Source organism: Squalius cephalus (genome assembly GCF_949319135.1).
Source record: "Squalius cephalus genome assembly, chromosome: 15".
NCBI lineage: Eukaryota > Metazoa > Chordata > Actinopteri > Cypriniformes > Leuciscidae > Squalius > Squalius cephalus.
The window spans coordinates 21,152,846-21,174,373 of NC_137136.1; the positions used below are offsets into that span (position 1 = coordinate 21,152,846).

The 21,528-nt window shown below is 37.7% G+C and overlaps 1 protein-coding gene across 5 annotated transcripts in view; it reads left to right on the plus strand.

Annotated features, from left to right (window-relative positions):
* The window catches only part of col14a1a (collagen, type XIV, alpha 1a), a 139,340-nt gene that overhangs the window by 69,250 nt on the left and 48,562 nt on the right, over positions 1–21,528 (plus strand). For all 5 annotated transcript variants that reach the window (XM_079895467.1, XM_079895471.1, XM_079895469.1 and 2 more), the window contains 10 exons: positions 190–336; positions 2,441–2,515; positions 7,119–7,258; positions 11,327–11,450; positions 14,794–14,937; positions 15,103–15,267; positions 16,079–16,117; positions 18,904–19,042; positions 20,453–20,595; positions 21,271–21,380. In XM_079895467.1, coding sequence (XP_079751593.1) covers positions 190–336; positions 2,441–2,515; positions 7,119–7,258; positions 11,327–11,450; positions 14,794–14,937; positions 15,103–15,267; positions 16,079–16,117; positions 18,904–19,042; positions 20,453–20,595; positions 21,271–21,380 — 1,226 coding nt within the window. The remainder of the gene's footprint in view (positions 1–189; positions 337–2,440; positions 2,516–7,118; positions 7,259–11,326; positions 11,451–14,793; positions 14,938–15,102; positions 15,268–16,078; positions 16,118–18,903; positions 19,043–20,452; positions 20,596–21,270; positions 21,381–21,528) is intronic.

Genomic DNA, 21,528 nt, shown 5'->3' on the forward strand with positions numbered 1-21,528 from the left:
AACACTTCGGCATGTTGCTGTGGTGCCGATTCTGTCATTTCCAATTTCAGTGTTTTTGTTTATAGCCTGAGGACTCAAATGGAAATTTCTCTTTAATTAGCACAATTGTTTGCTTGAGGAAGCGGTTTTAATTGCAATTAACGCCAATCCTGCCGTTTTTACTAAACTCTGCTTCTTTAATTTTAATAGACGGTCAGAAACAGGAAGTGAGGGTTGGTGGCAGTGCATCCAGAGAGTGCTTCTTTAACCTTTCCCCCAACACCAAGTACAAGATCAGCGTCTACACCCTTTCCCAGGACACAGAGGGCCCTGCCGTCACCACCATTGCGACCACTGGTAAATACACTCTGATAACTATAAATTTGTATGCCATTATGTAATTATAGACCAGGGATTCTCAAGTCTGGCCCGCAGGGTCCCCTAAGCTAATCAGTCCTCAGGATTACTAGAAAGTTATAGGCAGGTGAGTTTGATCAAGGTTGAAGCTAAACTCTTCAGGAAAGTGAACCTCGAGGGCCAGAGTTGAGAACCCCTGTTATAGACTTTGGGTATACAACATATTTAATTGTCTGTTTAAGTGTTTTTACTGTTTTCGATCCCCCATAACCTCATTTTTAATCGGTAGATTAAACATGACATCTGTTCTCAAAAAGATTTACTGGGGTGATAAATGAGGTCAGATATGTACTACACCTCCTCTGTGTCTTTTAGGCACCAACAAAACACTTGAAGGTGACTTGGGCTACATTCACACTGCAAGATTTAGTGCTCAATTCTGATTTATTGCTCAGATCCGATTTTTTTTGTTTGACTGTTCACATTATTTATTTTAAATGTGGCTAATATCAGATTCGAGTGTGAACTGATCCAGACTGGTCCAGAACAGGTCCAGAACTGACCCGCATGCATAAAAGAACTATAAGCCTTGTTTATAATTTCACCTGGCTCTGCAGCGCAACCTCCGTTTATCTGTGACTTGCTCGCTATTCTTTGAAACGACGGGGGCAATTAATTACGACTAATTGTTAGAGTAATTGTTCTCTAAACTATTAGGAAGCAGCGGCAAGAAGTAAGGTTACACACCTGACGGAGTTTGTTTTTAGTGCATGCTACAAAAAAAAAACAAAGAATCGTGTGAAATCCAGTAAACCTTGAGATTATTACTTGTGACATTAGAAAAAAAAATGGATATGAGAACATAATATGTATAAAACTAAATTAAACATCAATCTCTTAAATATTTATTCATTTTATTAAACATTTTTATTTAATTCCATGAACATTTTTATTAAACATTGACCTTTATTTCTAGATTCGGCTCAAAGTTATGGACCGTGTGCAAAGTTGCAAAAAATGCTGTTCACACACGTGAAATGGGGTCTCACGCACTCAGTGCGCACAACCGCCCTCACCGCGATGACGTCATTTTTGAATCCGAAATCGCCCCTACAGTAAACCCTCAATCACTATTCCCTACGTTAGTCCACTAATACTGTTCACTTGATGGAGTGAATGAAAACGAGTGAGCGAATTCGGACAGCCGTTGAACATACATCGCCTGTACACTCATTGAATGAGTGAACACGATAACGTCCACTATGGTTTTGGACACCACTACAAATGGCTGTCCACTCAAATAATGCCCTATTTGAGGGTATAGGGGGCGATTTCGGAATCAGCCTAAGCTTTACAAGATGGTTTATAGCATGCTATCATGTGTATGTAAACATGGAGGAAGCTGATATGCTGCGGAAGCCGGAAAATTAGTGCGCTGACGATAAGGAGGACGAAGACGAGGAGAAAGAGAGCAAAGTTTTCCTGGTTCTTCACTTTTTTATATATAGTTTTCCCTCAAGTTTTGCTTGTATAGAACTGTCACAGTGATACTTAGGCCTCATTGTCCCTTCACTGACTACCGTCATGGTTGTCTTCCATATTATCTGAGTAACCAAAGAACTAGTGACTCCCATCAGCGCAGAATTGTGACAAATGTCGATCTAGAGCAGGAATAGGCTATGTCGGTCCTGGGGTGTCACTGTCCTGCAGAGTTTAGCTCCAACCCTGAAAAAAAAAAACCTGGCCTGTAGCCTTGGTAATTCTGAAGTCATTGATTAGCTTGTTCAGGTGTGTTTGATTAGGGTTGGAGCTAAACTCTGCTGGAAAGTGGATCTCGAGGGCCAGAGTTGAGCACCCCTGTGTATGTCAGTTAGGCAGTAGCAACACTTCGATGATATAGGTCATTTCCAGACAACATCAAGCCTGACAACATACAGTACAATCAATCATTGCCTGAGAAACAGATTGAACCTCAGTGGACCAGTGTGTCCTTTTTCTTTTACAGTTGGATTTCTGTTAAGATCACAAATCTTATTGTGTATGTAATAAAGTGAAGACAGCCAGGCCCTGCTCTGGTTTATGTATTGTTTTGTTGTTTCTCTAGCTCCAGCACCCACCCAGCCACCAACCGCACCACCCACCACGATCCCTCCTCCTACCATCCCCCAAGCCAAAGAAGGTAGGACACCAATGTGGGAATAACTGGCTTTTCAGACATTGTTTTTCCCTGTTTGTTGGCCATGTCTTTATGTGTTATGTGACCTTTCACTAATGTACATCTCTGCTGACAGCTAACCTTTTCTTATTCTCTGCGCCACTCCGCTCTCAATAAATATGTCTGAGCCTTCCCAACACACCTGATAAAATCACGCAGATCTTATTTTACCCCCTTATACTGTATATATCTCTTTTAGATCCCTCACCTCCCACTTTATAGCGAATAGATTTGCTTCATTGTCTGACCAAATGGTGTTTAATGCATCATAAAGTAACACCTGAATGATTTCTTGAACTGAAACCAAATGCTTCTTTAGATTTATTTGTTATTTTTATTTGGCTTTATCTCTGAGCGTCTGAATTGTTAACCCAAATGCTTTGCCCTGCATGCTGTACATTACTCTTGAGGACAGGCCAAATTGTAAAAAGTGAAACATTTCTTACCTTAAAGACCTCATGAAATCAAAATGAGAGTTTTGTGGCTCTGAGTCCATTTGTGTTAACTCCTTGATGAAAATGTGTCTCACAAACTTGCTGTTTTAATGAGTAATACGTCAACAGAGGAAAAAATAGTAGGGATTTTGATAGTTCCCAATGAGCCTAATGAGTCTGTTTACTTAAAGGATTTGTTCAGATTCGTTCACTGATTGATTGAGACAGTGACCCTTTCTACAGTTTACACTACCATTCAAAAGTTTGAGGTCAGTATGATTTTTTAGGGTTTTTGATTTTTTTTGTGTGCATATATTATAAAACAGTAATATTGTGAAATATTATTACAATTTAAACATTTTTTTTTTCTATTTTTTTTTTATAATGCTATTTATTCCTGTGATGGCAAAGCTGAATTTTCAGCCTTCAGTGTCACATGATCCTTCAGAAATAATTTTAATATGCCGATTTGCTGCTCAAGAAACATTTATTATTATGATCAATGGTTCTACAATGTTGACAGCAGTTCTGGTGCTTAATATTTTTGGGAAACTGATACTTTTTTTTCAGGATTCTTTGATTAATAGAAAGCTAAAGCATTTATTTGAAATAAAAATAGATTGCTGATAAGGAAGCTTTTTGTTTATTTATGAGTAAGCCATTGAATCACTGAACCGTTCAACCAAAATTGTTCATGACCGAAACAACCCATTTGTCTCCTTGTTGTGGACTAGATTAACAAACTGAACGAGATGTGAACAAATTGGGCCTAATGAGATTTGCCAGGTCATTCAAGTTGTTTACGAACACAATGCCTGATTCATTTAGTTTGTCCACAAACAAGGTGTCTTGATCAGTCCCACTCTTGTTCAGACTCAAAATAGCAACTTGTTCAGTAAATGGGGCTTGTTTGTTCAATAGGTCCAACTGATGAAATGCCCAATTGCACCCCTCACTCAAATGCTTATGATTTGTGGTATAGTACAGCAAGTACTCCCTTACGAAAAAGAAGTATACTTCAAGTTTATTTTATGAAGTATACTTAAGTAATGTTCAAGTATATTTTAAGTATATATTATGTAGTAAGTATACTAATGTCAATATGTACTAGTAGTAAACTTGTAAGTGTACTATTTTAATACCGCTTGGGACTAAATTGGCCCACTTTTAGTATATAAAAGTATATGTTTAAGTGTACTATAAGTGTAACAGTAGTAAACTTTAAGTGCACAACTAGTTCATAATTACGTTTCTCATTTGTACTGCAAGTGAACTTATGGGTATACTAGTAGTTTACTATTTTAACACTTGTAGCAACTTTTGAAGTATACTCTCAGTAAACTACTAGTTTAGTAGTTTTATACTACACGTTTTCTTTAAGTGAACTTAACTATACTTATAATTTACTGTTTATATATAATTTTTGCACTTACAGTAGGCCTATACTACTATGTTCAAATGTTATTTTTTATACTTGAAAAATACCTTTAACTGTAATTTTAAAAACATTTTATTAGCTTCATGCATCCTTATTTATCAACACTTGAATGTTGGTAAGTTTCATAAAGAAAGGCAACATTTTAAACAAAAAAGATGAGAAAATCTAATTTTTGTCAAAGACTATGCCATGATCAGATTCAGAACGATGATCAAAACACAGATGGAGTAGATCGAGTCCAACCCCCCCAAAGCTTCACAGTCGTTTTCTCTTCATGGGTTACGCTTCATTTCATTTGGAAACATTAAGCAGTTTTGATTTACAAGCTGTTTAATGTTTGATGATCTTTTACATTTGATTGAGCAATCTTCTATCACTTGTTTCAGCTTCTTCTTCTCCTGTGTTTTGATCTGGAGATTCTGTACTAGAAGATGTGTCATAGCGCCCCCTACGGTAAAACAGTGAAAACATGGATAGCTGGAAAATTCCAATATTAACCAACTGCAGAACCGCAGAACCATACGTCATAGCAGTGTGAGGATGACAGCGCCAGCCTAACAGTCTGATGCCAGAAGTGGGCAGGGTAAAAGCATCTAAGGGGTGGAGATGGGTAGGTTTAGGGGTGGGTTTAGGGGTCAGGGGGTGGAGATGAGTAGGTTTAGGTATGGTATATGTAAGGTGGATATGTATGGTATGCGGTTCCGGCATCAGACTGTTAGGCTGGCGCTGTCGTCCTCACACTGCTATGACGTATGGTTCTGCGGTTCTGCAGTCAGACCTATCTCGAAAATTCTGTCAATGGTGGGGAAAGAGTAAAGTATAATTAAAGTAAATTCCTGTGTGTGTGGACCAGTGGACTAGCCTATCCAAAAATTCTGATACGCAGAATTAGAAACATATCTGTTTTATATCAATATTTTAAATCAATATTTTCAAACAATGTAAGTTTCATAAGACTGTATATGAAAAACTATGTAAAAAAAGTATATTTAATAGGCTACTCGATCAAAAGAGTTAACACAACTACAAGCCAAGTATACTTTGAATAATTAAACTTAAGTATATCTCGATCAAAAGATTGAGTACAAGTACAGGCCAAATATTCTTGGACTTTTCTCTCAGTATATAAGTACACTTAAGTGTAATTAAGTATATTTCTGAGAAGTATATAAAATGTAGCCTGAAAATATGTTTTCTTTTTTTTTGTTGAAAAGAAGTATACTAACAGAACACTTGAATAAACTTATTTTTCATAAGGGAATTATCACTGTGTACAAGATCAGGTTCAGTTCCATGCTTATTTTATTTACTCTATAAGCTATTCCACCCGAAAGCTTGTTACTATATAAACTTGAGCATGTTAGTTTATATGACAGTGTGTAATGTTATGTTTTTTTTTTTTTTTTTTAAGTATTTAATAAGCTACTCAATTAAAATAGTAAACACAAGTACAAGCCAATAATACTTAGAATACTTAAAGGTATAGTGGAGGATCTTTCCGAATTTTAGATAAGACCCGCCCTCTCCACTTTTTGAATAAGTTTGATTGATTCACCAGAATGATTGACAATTAGGAGGACCAATAGTATAGGTGATCCACCCGGAAGTAAAAAATCCTCCATTATACCTTTAATTATACTTTTAAGTATATCTCGATCAACAAGTATAGGCCAAATATACTTAGACTTTTCTGTCAGTATAAGTCAAGTATACTTAAGTGGAATTTGAAGTATATTTCTGATAAGTACATAAAGTATATTTCTGAGAAGTACATAAAAAGTAGACTGAAAGTATACTTTCTTATTTTTTAGTTTTAAATAAGTATACTAATAGCACACTTGAATAAACTTAATAAGCTAATACAGTTAGACTTTGAAGCCAGGCAAGCAGTCACATGCTTATGAGACAGGGATACTCATATGTATTGTCTGAATATGAATCAGTGCGAGGAAGTAAATGAGAAAGATTTGTTAAAAACACCAGTAGAAAACCTTTGTTCGCAAAGCTATTTAATGGCGTCTTGAAAGTTGCGATGAAACAGAAGTAGCAAAAAATCTTTTTTTCCTTATTGTGACATACATCCGAGTGAAACGTGCATGTGAATGTGCTGGAACCTGTTTCTATATCAGTTGTTGATTGAATGAAGGCAGATCTGAATGCGAGCTGGCAGTCAATAAAGGTGAAGTCTGAGGTAAAAAAAAAAAATATATATATATATACATAAAAAGATTAAATTGTTCACATTAAGTTAGGTAAAAATGCATTTAGAAAGTAGGTATGGTGAATTTTAACCTAATTTGACCCCAATCGATATAACCTTACGTATTCAGATTGATTCAGTCATTAAATAATATTGTTAATAAACCAGTTCATTTAGATGTTACCACATGAAGCATTTTTTAGGCTTCTGACAGTTAATGTGTTTAGCCCCAGATCCTGCAAAGCAACAGTCTGGCAGAGCAGAAGAGAGATAGCTGGGAATTAATTAAGCCTCTTTGTTTTATCCAGCTAGCTGTGATGGAGATCCTGTCAGTGAGAAGCAGAAGTGTTTGAATCATTTGACATCTGTTGTTCTGCAGCGTTTACACAGTAATGAGAATTTCTTATTTTAGCTAGTGATTTTTCACCTGCTTCCTCCCTCTCCCTCGCCCTCTCCCTCTCTCTCTCTCTCCCTCTCTTTCGAAATCTCTCTCAGTTTGCAAAGCAGCCAAGGCAGACCTAGCCTTCCTTGTAGATGGCTCCTGGAGTATTGGAGATGACAACTTTCAGAAGATTATCCGTTTCCTATACAGCACAACTGGTGCACTTGATGTGATTGGTCCCGAGGGAACACAGGTATGCTGCTCGTGAAATATTTGTCAAATTCAGTCTACCTTACTGTTTTCATCTGTTTATATTGTATAACATTTCTAACATTTTTTAATGAAAAAAATGACCATCCTGAGCTTCCAAATGAATGTCCTTGAAGAGCAAAAAGCAAAAGGTCTTTTCAAAAGGTGTTTTTCGAGGTCACTAATAACTCCCCTTTCGAAAAAGTACACTTTAGCATATTTTAAACGGAGCACTTATTACAGGAAATAATATGCTTTAATGAATATACTATGGACTGAATGTTAATGTTTTTCCAAAATTCAATGAAAATTCGGTCATCATTCCCTCACACTCATGTCGTTTCAAACCCAGAAGACTTTGGTTAATCATTGAAACAAAAATTAAGATATTATTAATAAAACCTGAGTAGTTTCTGTCCCACCCATTAAAAGTCCATGTAACCAAAACTTGAAAGATTCAAATAGGTTAAAAAGGCATTGTAAATCAAATGTATATTAATCAAGCAGTTTAATCTAAGTTTTGTAAAGAGATATGATCGCTTTAAATTGACCTATAAGGCAAAAATCACTTTGATAAGGTTTTTGAACACAGATGTGTAACCACAGTGTGTGTAAACAACCAGCCTATAATGGTAAAAATCCACCCATTCCTTTTTTATAATCCCCGTAAATCATAAACTTTCTCTCCAAACAATCAGTTCCATAAGCCACGCCCATGACTAGCACCCTGTTAGCATAGAGACCGCACTGAGTGGGGCGCAGCAGTCTGCCATTTTTGTTTCCTCGCTGTAGCATCTGAGCCAAAAATGGTGTACCAATGAACAGAAGAGTCTCCATTCTAGACTCCCGGCATCTGAGCCACTGAGGACACCGTAGCTGATTTCATTTATGAAGGAAATGTGCAGAAGAAAGTCGGTAAAGTGTTATATATTTGCGCAAATCATTCACAAACAAGGGCCAGTTCTATTTTGGATTTGCACAAAAGTTGTTTCTGAAAGGTTTTAGATTAACATGATGGTAGTTAGTCAATGAGTTGAATCAACTTAACTCCACAACAATTACATTAATTTATCCACTAACCATTCAGAAATGTCTACTTATATTCTAAAAGTTGTAACTTTTTCTTAAGATGCTCCATCAGTGTCTGACTCCGGTTCGAACATGTAAGGCTGAACACCTCTACCGACAATTTCCGACATTTTGGCTGCGTGACATTCTCCAGTTTTGTTGTTGCCGGAGTATCCAAAGCACAAGCTGTAAAGGCTCCGCCCTCTTCCACAAAGGGGGCCGGGAGCAGAAGCTCATTTGCATTTAAAGCGACGCACACACAAAAACAACGGGTTTTTGCTCACACACAAAGGGCAAGTTTGACAAGCTATAATAAATTATCTGTGGGGTATTTTGAGCTGAAATTGAACAGACACATTCTGGGGACAGCATAGACTTATATTAAATCTTGTGAAAAGGGGCATAATGTGTCAGGGTTCTGTCACTAGTTTATTCTTGATTTTGTTACAGATCCCTGACACTCCTGTATTGTCTTGTCTTTGTGTGAGCGTGTGGTCTCGAGGGTGCTCGAGCCGTGCGCTCCCTTGTCTGCGGGCCATTTCATGTTCGGAGCGTGGTGTTCGGATTCTGGCACTCATCTCGGTTTCAGTCCGGTGTCGGGATTCGAGCACTCGCCCTCCATGTCTTGTCACTTGTGTGAGCGCACAGGTTTTGTGTTCATTCACTCACCATGCGCTCTTGTCTTGTGTGTTTTGTGAGCGCTTGATTTATGTTTTCATTGGCCAGGAGCTCTTGTGTTATGTTCTGTGTAGCGCACGGTTTGCATTCTCAATGGCTGCGTGCTTTCATTTCGTAATGTTTTGTGTAAACACGCAGTCTGTGAGTATGTTCATTGGCTGCATGTTCGTGTTATGTTTCATGTGAACACGCAGCTCAGGAGTTTCTCATAACTCACATTTTGTGTGAGCACATGGCTTGAGATTGTTTTCACTGGGCATTTGCTTGTTTTTTTGTTTTGTTTGTGTGAGCACATGGCTTGAGTCTGGCTTTTCAGTCAAAATTTCTGAAAACGATGGCATCATGCTCATGCGTATTACGTGTTCTGTCCATAGGGGTGAAGTGTTTCTTTACAACGGGACATAACCAACTACTGGCCTGGCAGCATAATACAGCGCTTTTAGTTGTTTTTGTGGATCCGTGTGAATAAGAAACGGTTTGACAATGTTGTCATATGTAGACGAAAAATGCGAAGGAAAAACGTTTCCATTTTTAGTACATCGTTGTCGTGTAAACATACCGTTAATTTTTTTTTTTTCACAAGGGACAGATCTGTAGTAAAATTGTATATAGACTATAAAACATATTACGAATATATAAATTACATAAAATTTTAGTAGTTGTTTTTTGGAATGAAGGATCATGGGAATAGCTATTCTGAGCTGAAGACCATACTACCAAGCATTTAACCCAGTAGCCTAAGAGAACATTAGATAAAAATAGCCTTTGTCTAGACATGTTAGTCCAGGATTCAGAAGATCTTCATCACAACCCATCAGCAGCTTTAGGGTTCACTGCAGTGGATCTACCACAAGGGATGTGAAAACAGGAGAACAAGCACATTTGAAGGGCAGGAGCTAAAGTAAACAGAGGAACACGGCACAGATAAATGTCTCCTTTTACACATAGATGTTTGTTTTCTGTCCTCTGCTGTAGGCCAAGTAGACATGTTTGACTTGGCTCAAACCAGTTCAACATCAATAAACTCTCATGCGTAATGACATGGCTTTTGTGTCTCTCTTTAGAGTGTGGCATAGTAGTTAAGGTGCTGAGCTGATAATCACAAGGTTGTTCAAACATTGTCTGAGCAAAACACTTAACATCAGATGTATTGCAGGGCCAAAATGAAATAGGGCTTGGGCAAAAACTAGGCTTAAAAAGTCAAAAAATACTGTTAAATTAAAAATGTGGTTGGGAAAAAGGCGTTCATAGTCAATTTCTCTGACAATCTGAATTTGGATATTTGTATCTGTTGATATACTGTTCAAAAGTCATTTTTTTATTAAAAAAATTACTACTTTTTAATAGGGGCACATTCAATTAATCAAAAGTGACAGTAAAGAAATGTATGTTACCAAAAAAAATTCAATTTCATATAAATGATACTCTATAGCAATTATCATCAAAGTTATAGTCATCAATGAATCCTGAAAAAAAGTATTAAAGTTTCCACAAAAACATATAAAGCAGCCCAACTGCTTTCATCACTGATAATAATAGTAAACGTTTCTTGAACACCACCAAATAAGCATATTATAATGATTTCTGAAGGATCATGTGACACTGAAGATGGGTATTGACTGCTGAAAATAAAAAAATAGAACAATTATTTTAAATTGTAATGATACGTTTATACACTGCAGTGATCCTTTTAAATAATTGATTTGAAGTATTAGGCGTAAATGCAGAACATGATGTGTGTTATACAGTAAACACAGAAGAAAAACATACATTATTCCCTTGTAAAGGTACGAAAATTTTATATCCCGGACGAGCCCCCATTTGCTACGCCCCGTGGCTCAAAAGGGAAGCAACAAAAATAGGGACACACGAGAAAGCCAAAATAATGCAAAATTTATTAACAAAATAGAGCTATAAAGAAAAAACAATGTACCATGTAACAGTCAGGAGTCAGTGGTATAAAGTTAAATGAATTCATGATAGTATAATGTGCTGTAGTAATGATGGATGTACAAAAGGAACAGTTTAAAGGAACAAAACGAAATCAAGTCCAATATGCAGCTCTCTGCGGCCTTTCGTCTGGCTCCTTTTTAAAAGGCCCAAAAGGAAGTCAGCAAAAGGTGTCCTCAATAAAACCACCCGAGAACAGACACTTGGGAGGGCGGAGCCAGCCATCCAAATCAGCCCGAGGAAAACCCCACATAAAACACGAGTCGTCACATGCCCTTTAAAATCAATTCCAGTGGGAAATACTTCCTGATAGTGAAGTACTGTCACTTTTAAACACGTGATAAATGACTACTAACTTACTTTCTACAACTTACAGGTGGCCATTGCTCAGTTCAGTGATGACGCCAGAACTGAGTTCAAGCTCAACTCCTATAGCGACAAGGAAACTCTACTGGATGCCGTGCAGCGCATCACATACAAGGGAGGAAACACCAAGACAGGCATGTATCTATCCATCCATCCATCCATCCATTAATCCATCCATCCCTCCCTCCCAAGTTGCACAAGTTGTCTTATCAAGTAAATGCATCTCATTTTGTGTTTAGATATTTATACTGGGAAACCAGATTTTTTTATGATTATAATTTTTTGTCTGAGGGTAAATTAGCCTTTAAACAAACAAAGGCATGGCTTTTAAAGTTCTTCTCTTATAGCCATAAGGGTTTTTCTGGTAAAAAGCATTATCACTCTTATTATCACTAACCAGCATAAACCAACTTCTACTGTACCAGTATGGCAATTCATGCTGGTCTTTAAGCAGTGAAATCTCTCTATAATGAGTGTCTAGATTTTTCCACCCTAATACATTTGACAAACATGTTTTATTAATGTCCTGTTTTAGAGGCTCTAGACCAAGAACTTCAGAGTGTGAGTTTGATAAAAACGGCACGGCTCCAGCTCGGTGAGCAGCAGAGCAGCACGGTGTGTCCCTGCACTTTTGTTCATGCTGTCAGTCTTTGTTCTAAAATGAAACACCTCTCATTCCACACAGTGAAGGAACTGCAGCCCCCACCCTGCTGTGTCCTCACACACACACAACTTCCCCGTATAAGGTATATTCTCCATGGCAATGAGCCCCCCGTCAGTGGGTGGGCGGCAGCTGCTGTGCCTCATTGGTGAGAGCAGATACATGTGGACATGTGTGATCCAGGCATTATGAGCCTGGTGCATTTATCCATCCCGGCTTTAGCGGTCTGCTCATTTGAAACATGAGCATGACTTATTTTCTGAGGGTATTAGGGCTAATCCCTTGCCTGCATTTTCATACATTCATATGCAGAGGATGAGGTGAGGATCAAAGTGATTGGCTTCATTCAATGTGTTTAAACTCTGAAAAAAAAAAAAAGTCAATTCTGAATATTAAGGTCTGTGTGTTTCTCTAAAATGACTTTTAAAATAGAACATTTAAACATTTAAATAGGATGATTATGTTCTGATGTTCAACATTTTCAGAAAATGTTTTTACCTGATGATATGGTACATTTTTTGTGTGGTCTATGGTGTGACACTGTTGACTAACCCACATATTTTCTCATTAGTGTAATATACATACATATATATACAAATAAATGTATAATTATTATTATTAAAATATTATAATTAATATAAAATTATATTATTATTATTTGTATTTATTTATTTAAATGTTAATTTTCTTTCTCTGTATTTTAAGTGTTGTAAGGTCAAACAATAAGAGGAATTTACTGAAATTAAGTCATTAAGTCGTATGTGTTTGGAACGACATGAGTGTGAGTGAGTGAATGAGAGAGTGTGCTGTGAGGGTTCTAGTTTATTTATAATCACTAGTCTCTTCTCAAACAAGTAAGAGTAAAAGATATTAGCCAAAGCTCACAAACACAAATGAACAGATAAAGTCCAAGCACACTTTTGACTGATGATGCAGTCATGATGTCTTGCTCAACTGTCAGTCAAACAGCAGTGTTGTTGCCCTCGTCAACTCGAGGGCACAGCCACAACTCCAACTGCAGACTAAATTCTTTTTGTTTTTTAAAAAAAACAAAATAACTTGCACTTCACACGATGCTGCCGTCTGCTTCTTTAGTCCGTCATTTGTCTCCCTCTGACAGGAGCTAAAGAAAAGCCAGAAAGAGAAAGAAGCAGCTTTAGAAGTCAGTCAGGCATAGCTACAGGGTCCCCTTGTTCAATTCGTCGCAATATACCGTCAAAGTGTGTTATCTCAGACACCCGTCCATATTTTATTCAGAGTGCAGCTTTTGTGATGGGATTTTGTCTAATACTCGCTGATCCTGGGGAACCTGAGACGTTTCAGAATGATTAGAAATGCAAATTAGAAATGAGAAGCCTGGCTGATGTCTTGCACCCGCAGTGCCAAGTTGGTGAGAATGGTAAAATATTGAAATGGGTGCAGTGCAGCTTGTTAGATCCCTCAGTGCAGGTCTGCTGGGAGTGACGGCTTGGACGTGTCATGGAAAAAGTGTCTTGAAGATTATCACAGAGGAAAAGAGGCTTTGTTTTGGTCTGTGCTAAATACTTGCCACTTTTTGAGCTTAAAAATAGCAGGTGAGACCAGGATTGTCTCGCACAATTTCTTAGTTCTTTATTAATTATCCCGGGTGGAACAAACGTTATGTGCAAATGAAAGCTTAAATTCTTGGGTACAGCATACACAAAATGTAGAAAAAACAATTCTAATTCTAATTTAATCTAAACTAAATTTAAATTTGAAACTAAACTAATCACTAATCACTCACCACACACACATGTATAGAGTATATACCACTTTTTAAGTTTCCAGCCTCTGGTTCCTCAAGCTACTGCCTGATCTCCAGTCATTATCTGGTGCTTCTCCATCTCCTCGATTCTCCAGCATAGGCTTGCCCGGATTGGGTCTCATCTGTCTTCCCTTTCTCCTGTTGACTGCCCTGTCCTACTGTTTGGATCATCCTCACTCTTAACCATACCTATTGTGCCTTGTCTTGTCAATATAATTCAATCCCTTGGTCATTCTGCATCTGGGTCCTCTTTCTCCATAGGACTGCTGTGACAAAACCTTACACTTTGTGTGTAAATATCAAACCATTTAACTTAATATAACTTATAGCTGCTTTTCATCACTATTAAAATATTGTATCTTTAAATCCATATCAATCATTTATTTTCGATTTGTTTTCTAACTATTAGTTTTGACAGAAACCTTGTAAATTTACCTTGACATCAGCATTTTTAAATCTTGCTTGATAGGGTCAATAAGTGGCTTAAGAGGGCAAACTTATTTTTTCTCACAGTACAAATATATTCCAGCAATTAACACTTTGACCTCTAACTCTTCCAACCAACCCCTCTCCCCTAATCATAACAAACACTTTTCCTGAGACGTACCGCAAAGCCAAACAGTCAGATAACTTTAACAACCTCATAGTGTCATGACAGGATTATGCAAACAGTCATTACATTTGCTGTTATTCATAATTTTTTAGGCTTTAAAAAGACAATGCTCACAAAGGGAAAATGATCAGAAACCATTCGTCACAACAGCATCATTTTAACAACATTTGTTTTCAGATCCACACTTATTTTTTTATTGTCAAAGGTTTTGTTCTTTCACCACATCGTTTCATGACCATCATTCTAGCTCTCTGCAGGTACTGGCGTGAAGTTTCAATGAAATATGTCTCTCAGGCAAACGCAAATCGCTCTGTCAGGATGCGTGTTCCTGTAAAATCCATCACTTTTCCGTGAAATGCTGTAAATCCAGCTCTTGGCACCAGGCAGTAACATCTATGTTTATGACTCTTGATTCAGGTCGAGCCATTAAGCATGTGAAGGAGGCCATCTTTACTGAGAACGCGGGCGTACGGAGGGGCATTCCTAAAGTGCTGGTGGTGCTCACGGACGGGCGCTCTCAGGATGACGTCAATAAGATCTCTAAGGAGATGCAGATGGAGGGTGAGTGATCTGAATATTCCTTGAACATGTCATATGAATCTAAAAATGAGCATAGCAAACAGCAGCATCTGAAAACACCAACTGTCTAGTGGTTTGGTTGTTTCTGTCGTTTTAAAAAAAGAACTTTAAATGCTGTAATAAAGGTGTTGTCTTGTTTCATTGTAGGTTACATCATCTTTGCCATTGGGTTCGCTGATGCTGACTACGGGGAGCTGGTGAACATCGCCAGCAAGCCTAGCGAAAGACATGTGTTCTTTGTGGACGATCTGGATGCATTCAAGAAGATTGAAGAACAGCTCATAACTTTTGTTTGCGAGGCTGCAACTGCCAGTACGTCCCTTTGAGAATACACAGAAACTTCCTCTTTCAGTTTGCCTTGATGTGGTATAACTTGCTAGTTTTAAGCAATAATATTAGGAATACAGTACATGCTACATTGTGAATGTAATCATGGCTATATATTTTTTTTAATTATTATTAAGTGACATCCTTCTACTAGAAGAAAGAATCTCTGACATAACTGAATGTTAGTATGCAACTGAATAGGTCATACAGTATCTGGATTTAAGAACAGAATTGATCAATCAGAAACCAGATCCAGAACTGTCTTTTACAAGTAATGGATAACACTTGACAATAAAGGTCTCATTTGTTAAAATTAGTCAATGCATTAACTAACATGGCCAATATATTTTTACAGCATTTATTAATCATTGCTAGCGTTTGTTAATAAAAAAATTACAATGGTAACATGGTCCACTTCAGGCATTCTACTAACTACAAGTGAATTTGCAACTACATGTCATTTAACTCTCATTAGAGTGTTAACCGATTCAGAAGAACTATGCAAGTAATGACATACTTACCTTTGTGAGATTATTAAGGACGAATACAGTTTATAGACTTTTTATATTGCAGGGTAATTGCTTTTGGATTACTTTAAGTTCTTTGTTCCGTTTTCATCCCTCGTGACTTGAGTTTATGTTAAGTCTAAAATACAAGTTTGAAATCTATTGCTGTTAAAATGGTCTCTGAACAGGAAAATATTTGAATGCATCATTATGTAACGTGTAATTTTCAAAAATCACTTTATTCTTGGGAATTGATAGGTTTTGCTCTCTGTTCTGTTTTTCTTTTACAGCTTGTCCCTCGGTGTTAATGAGTGGGAACACTTTAGCTGGTAAGACAACAATAAATGCTCCTGGCTCACAGTAACCTCTACACAAAGCTCACCATCATTGTGCTGGGTAGGATAGGATCTGAGGATTTATTTAAAGAATTGATTTATTCTATCCATCCACTGTCAGTATTTAAAAAGCCCTTTACTTAATTAGGACCAGTGGGTCATGTTATTCTCACACCATTGTTTAGATCTTGAAGAAGAAAAAAAAGCACACTTAGTTTTGCATTGATTTTCCACCTATCTTTCACTAGATGGACAAACATAGTCCCACCCTTAAACTCGCACCATTGGTTGAGCCTTTAGCCTGATTCAGGCCATGTTTTTACCACAGCCGCTATATGTTTACACTTTTGGGTAATCTTTATAATTTAATTATATGTATAATATATTAATGCAATAATATTTTATATATTTTATAATATTTATAATCTAATTTATAATATAAATATTAAGATGGCATATTCAAGTATTTTAACAGAGAAAACACACTTTAAGACATTTAAAATAACCCACTGAATTAATCACTTTTCTCATTATTTATTTTTGTATTTTTTTATTTATTAACTTACTAAAATTTGATGTACATACACTACAATACAAACATTTGGGGTCAGTATGATTTTTATTTTTGTTCTTTTATTCATCAAGGATGAAGGTCAAACTTGACAGTGGTGACTTTTATACTGTTATGAAAATGTTAAATTTTAAATAATTCTGAAATTGAAATATTCTACTCATCAAAGAATCCTGAAAACGCCTCGGTTACGACTGTAACCTCAGTTCCCTTAAGGGGGAACGAGACGCTGCGTCGATTGACGCTAAGCGAAGGCTTTGCGTGATGATGTCTAGAAGCACATGTAAACCCAGGTGAAAAAGACGTACTGTTAAATGTATTAAAAATGCATTAAAGCTACACTGTGTCATTTTTTTAGTTGATTCTTAGCAAAAAATTCTTTCAAAAATATATGTGCTCATTAATGTATATTTACTTCTTTCAAGTAATAAGTATTCTCGTAAGTTTATAATCTGCCATTGAAAGTACATACGGGTGAGGGGTTCGAATGCCGGTCGCCATGTTGCCCCTCCATCTTGAAACTACATTAGCCAAAGAGGGACATACCTGTAAATTCAAGCTTCGCCTTTCGCGCTTTACACTCAGTGACACAGAGACGAATGCGAGGGGGAGATTACTCTGCCGGCAGATTTGAAAGATTGCTGATGGAGGATCACGCCTATTTTCGAGGACATGTAGCAGAGTCGCCAAGGACTTTGCCAAGGATGCTTGTCTAACCATAGCATGGTTGTGCATAACGCCAGAACGACCTCTAGTATAACTTGCGTTACTTTTCCTCACGTCAATGGTGAAAAAGTATTGTTTACCTTGTAACATAAATCTGTGCTGCGACGGATCACAGGTGATAGTTTTAAAGGCGCAATTGGACGAAGTCTAACTGGAAGCCATGCTAATCTTGGAATAATACGGCCACCGTAGGAGTTAAAACGCCCTCGAAATTGAAAGGAACAGAAACTAATATTCACTGGGTAGTCATATACAATTTCACCGCTAGATGGGGAAAATATCACACAGTGTAGCTTTAAAGTATAATAAAACATACTCAAGTACATTTTTTATATATTTAATAGTACGTCTTTTTCACCTGGGAAATCAGTCCAATGGTATGACGGAACGTCAGACACGGGTGTCATGAACCAGGAAACTATAAAGCCTGCCCAAACAAAGCAGCTTCTTAAGGTCTGAGCAAGTCGATTACAGGCACGTAGGAGATATGGCAGGTGACGCAGGGTCTCGTTCCCTCTTCGGGGAACCGAGGTTACAGTCGTAACCGAGGCGTTCCCTTTCAAGGGAACTCGCGCTGCGTCAATTGATGCTAAGGGAACGTTTATACCAACACCACCATAGCAAGAAGTGTCTATCCTGTGTGAAATCATAAGAGCAGCACTAGGACGAAAGCACCCGAGACCCCGGTGTAGAGTCCAGGCCCAAAGAGTAAAACCTGACGAATGTATGCGGTGAGGACCACCCTGCCACATCACAAACGTCCTGGAGGGGCACTGCTGACATTAGAGCCTTAGAGGCCGCCATACTCCTAGTAGAGTTGGACCGAACAGCCATAGGTGAAGGCTGTCCGGTCGACTCATAAGCAAGTGAGATAGCCTCAACCACCCACTTGCATATTCTCTGCTTAGATGCTGGGGACCCTTTTTTAGGGGGCCCAAATCATGCAAACAATTGTTCAGCTTAATGCTAGAGGGCAGCTCTGTGGACATAGGCATCCAGTGCCCTAACTGGGCATAGCAGATTGTTCTTTTCCTGGTCCGAATCTTGAAAAGGAGGACGACAGAAGGCCTGCAGTACTATAGATTTAGCCACATTAGTGCGGACCTTGAGAATATAGCCTGGTCTAGGGTGAACGAATGCTTTAACCATGCCAAGAGCAAATTCTAAGCACGAGGGTGCAACCGACAATGCCTGTAGATCTCCTATTCTTTTAAGAGATGAAATGGCGAGGAGGAACAGAGCTTTCAAAGTAAGAAACCTAGCTGGCACCTTCTCCAAAGGCTCAAAGGGAGCCTGGGAAAGGCCTTGAAGGACAATGGCCAGATCCCATGTCGGCACCCTGGTGCGAGCTGCAGGCCTCAGCCTAGGAGTACCACGGAGGACACGAGATACCAAGGGGTCTTTAAGAAGTAAAGGTGTAAACTATTTAAAGGTGGTGTTCTTTAGATTAGCATACTTGACATTTTTCTGTTGTCCTTTGCAGGCTTCCGTATGATGGAGATGTTTGGTTTGGTTGAGAAGCACTACAGCAGTGTGCAAGGTGTCTCAATGGAGCCTGGGACTTTCAACAGCTTCCCCTGCTACCGGTTACACAAGGACGCCCTCGTCTCCCAGCCTACCAGGTATGTGTGTGTGTGTGTGTGTTTCTGTATGTGAGAAAGCATACCATTACACTCAACTGAAACTCTCTGAAATGAGAAAATGTGTTAGTTGACAGCTGTAACACGTCACCTGTCAAATCAAAGCCGTAATAAAGACTGAGTTTAATCAAATCTAGATGAAGCGGGTTAAGTTAGTAGGAATAGATTAGCCCCTCACTTACAGGCAATATAAAGAGCGATCGGGCTTCTGAGCACTGACCCTCCCCAGCATGTGATAATATTTAGATTAGGTTCACTTTCCTGCGCTCATGGGGAATGTTGTTATTACAGTGGAGGGTTTCAGCATAAGGGTCTCCTCTCCTGTAAATCTCACAAACCACAGCCTCACTTTAAGTTGCACTCAGGCAGCTGGGAATTACTACAACACTGTTATTATGATAATCTCATCGGTGATTATGAGAAGGCCAATGACTCACAGGGTAATGGCAGCGCTCTGGATACAGTTCACATTTGTTCTTTAGTGGAAGGTGCTCATGAAGTTGAAGATTTGTTTTACTGGCTGTGCGGTTTCTATTGCAATACTCAACCATAATTGTTTCTTTTCACTTTAATATTGATCTGCGTTTATTTTAGTTGTTTGTTTTATTGTATTAAATTTCAGTGCCTGTGTTGTTATATTTTACACTGATCATTTTGTTTTGACTGTTCTACAGCATTTGTGCCATGTGGATGCAGTGGAATGGTTGGAGGCATATATAGAATCATTTTTTTTTGTTTTTTGTTGAGACATTATAAGAGTGGTATGTCTCTCTTTTTATTAAAGGGATAGTTCACCCAAAAATGAAAATTCTGTCATCATTTACTCACCCTCATGTCATCTGTCAATCTGAGAGCTTTCAGTCCCTACGTAAACAGCTACGCAACTACCACTTTGATGCTTCAAAGAGTTCATAAAGAGATCATAAAAATAATCCACATGAATTGAGCGGATTAGTCCAAATTTTCTGAAGAGACATGATAGCTTTATATGATGAACAGACTGAATTTAGGCTTGGTCACAGGCAAACAGAAATAAATAGTCTGATGCCAAATCCGATATCTGGATGAATTGTTCAGTACAGAGCCCCATACATGACATGGAAATAGTTATTGGCTTATTAATTAGTGTCCACATTTGAATAAGTTGTTCTTTTGTTTAGGTGAATAGTGGAAACGTACAAAAACGAGGGAGTGAATTAGTACAACATGGCTAAACACCATGATATCTTGTTTCCCCACCCTCAGTTTAGTTTAGCACCTCTAAAAAATAAAAATAAATAAATAACCTGAAAAGTGCAGGACAGTTTCATTTCGTTGTTTCAAACATGATGTAAAGGAGTTCATAGAGATACCGATAATTGTTGTCCAAAAACTATGATTTATTTTTTACAGATATCTACATCCTGAAGGCCTTCCCTCTGACTACACTATATCTATGCTCTTTCGCATACTGCCCGAAACCCCTCAGGAGCCTTTTGCATTGTGGGAAATCCTCGACAAAAACAATGAGCCACTAGTGGGCATTATTCTGGACAGTAAGTATTACTCTTTTTGATGAACCTTATACCCATGTGCAGTCTCAACATAAAATCTTGTGAGAAAAAAATCATCAATTGTATAATTATTTAATGATAATTTAGATGATTTTAATATTTAAACTCTACTATAATGTAAAACATAATGTTTTTTTCTTTTCTTTTTATCAATTACATGTTTTTCAAACAGTGGTTCGTAACTGGTGGGTCGAAACCCAAAATGGTTCACAAACAGTTAACTGCTAAGTGCAAATAATAAAATGCAACCAACTATATGCAAAAATACACTGGCAAAATATATGGGCTTATTCTCTTTCATAAAGGAGAAGAAAACACATGCATTTTGTTGTTGTTATTGGTGTTAATGGCTGTATGTCTAATCAAACTCTGTGGTCCTTTGGTACAAATTATGCAGATTCTGTATTTTCAAATACCATATACAAATTTACACAAGGTAAAAGAAAATACAACCATGACTGCATTAATATGGGTTTTAAATGAGAATAAACATGATTTGTGCCTACCACAGTGCATAAATGATTCGCTGTCGAGAGCATGAATTTGAATGTAAAATTTTTGTATAATAAATCATTTTTATACTGTGTGGAGTCATCTTAGTCCTGAATCAAAACCAGTTGAGAACTGCTGACTTAAACAATTTTTGTCTTTCTTCAGACGGAGGGAAAACGTTAACCTTTTTCAATTACGACTACAAGGGTGAATTTCAAACGGTGACTTTCGAAGGAACTGAAATTAAGAAGATTTTCTATGGCAGTTTCCATAAGGTCAGTCTTTCTCCCATTTAATGTATGATCCAGCTATGACTGTGATTAAAGAAACTGTGCAGTCATTAGTGTTTCGGTCTCATGGTTGAGGTTTTTTTTTCTTGTCAGGAGAGTCATGATTTATGCTGGACCAAAGTTTATGTTAATT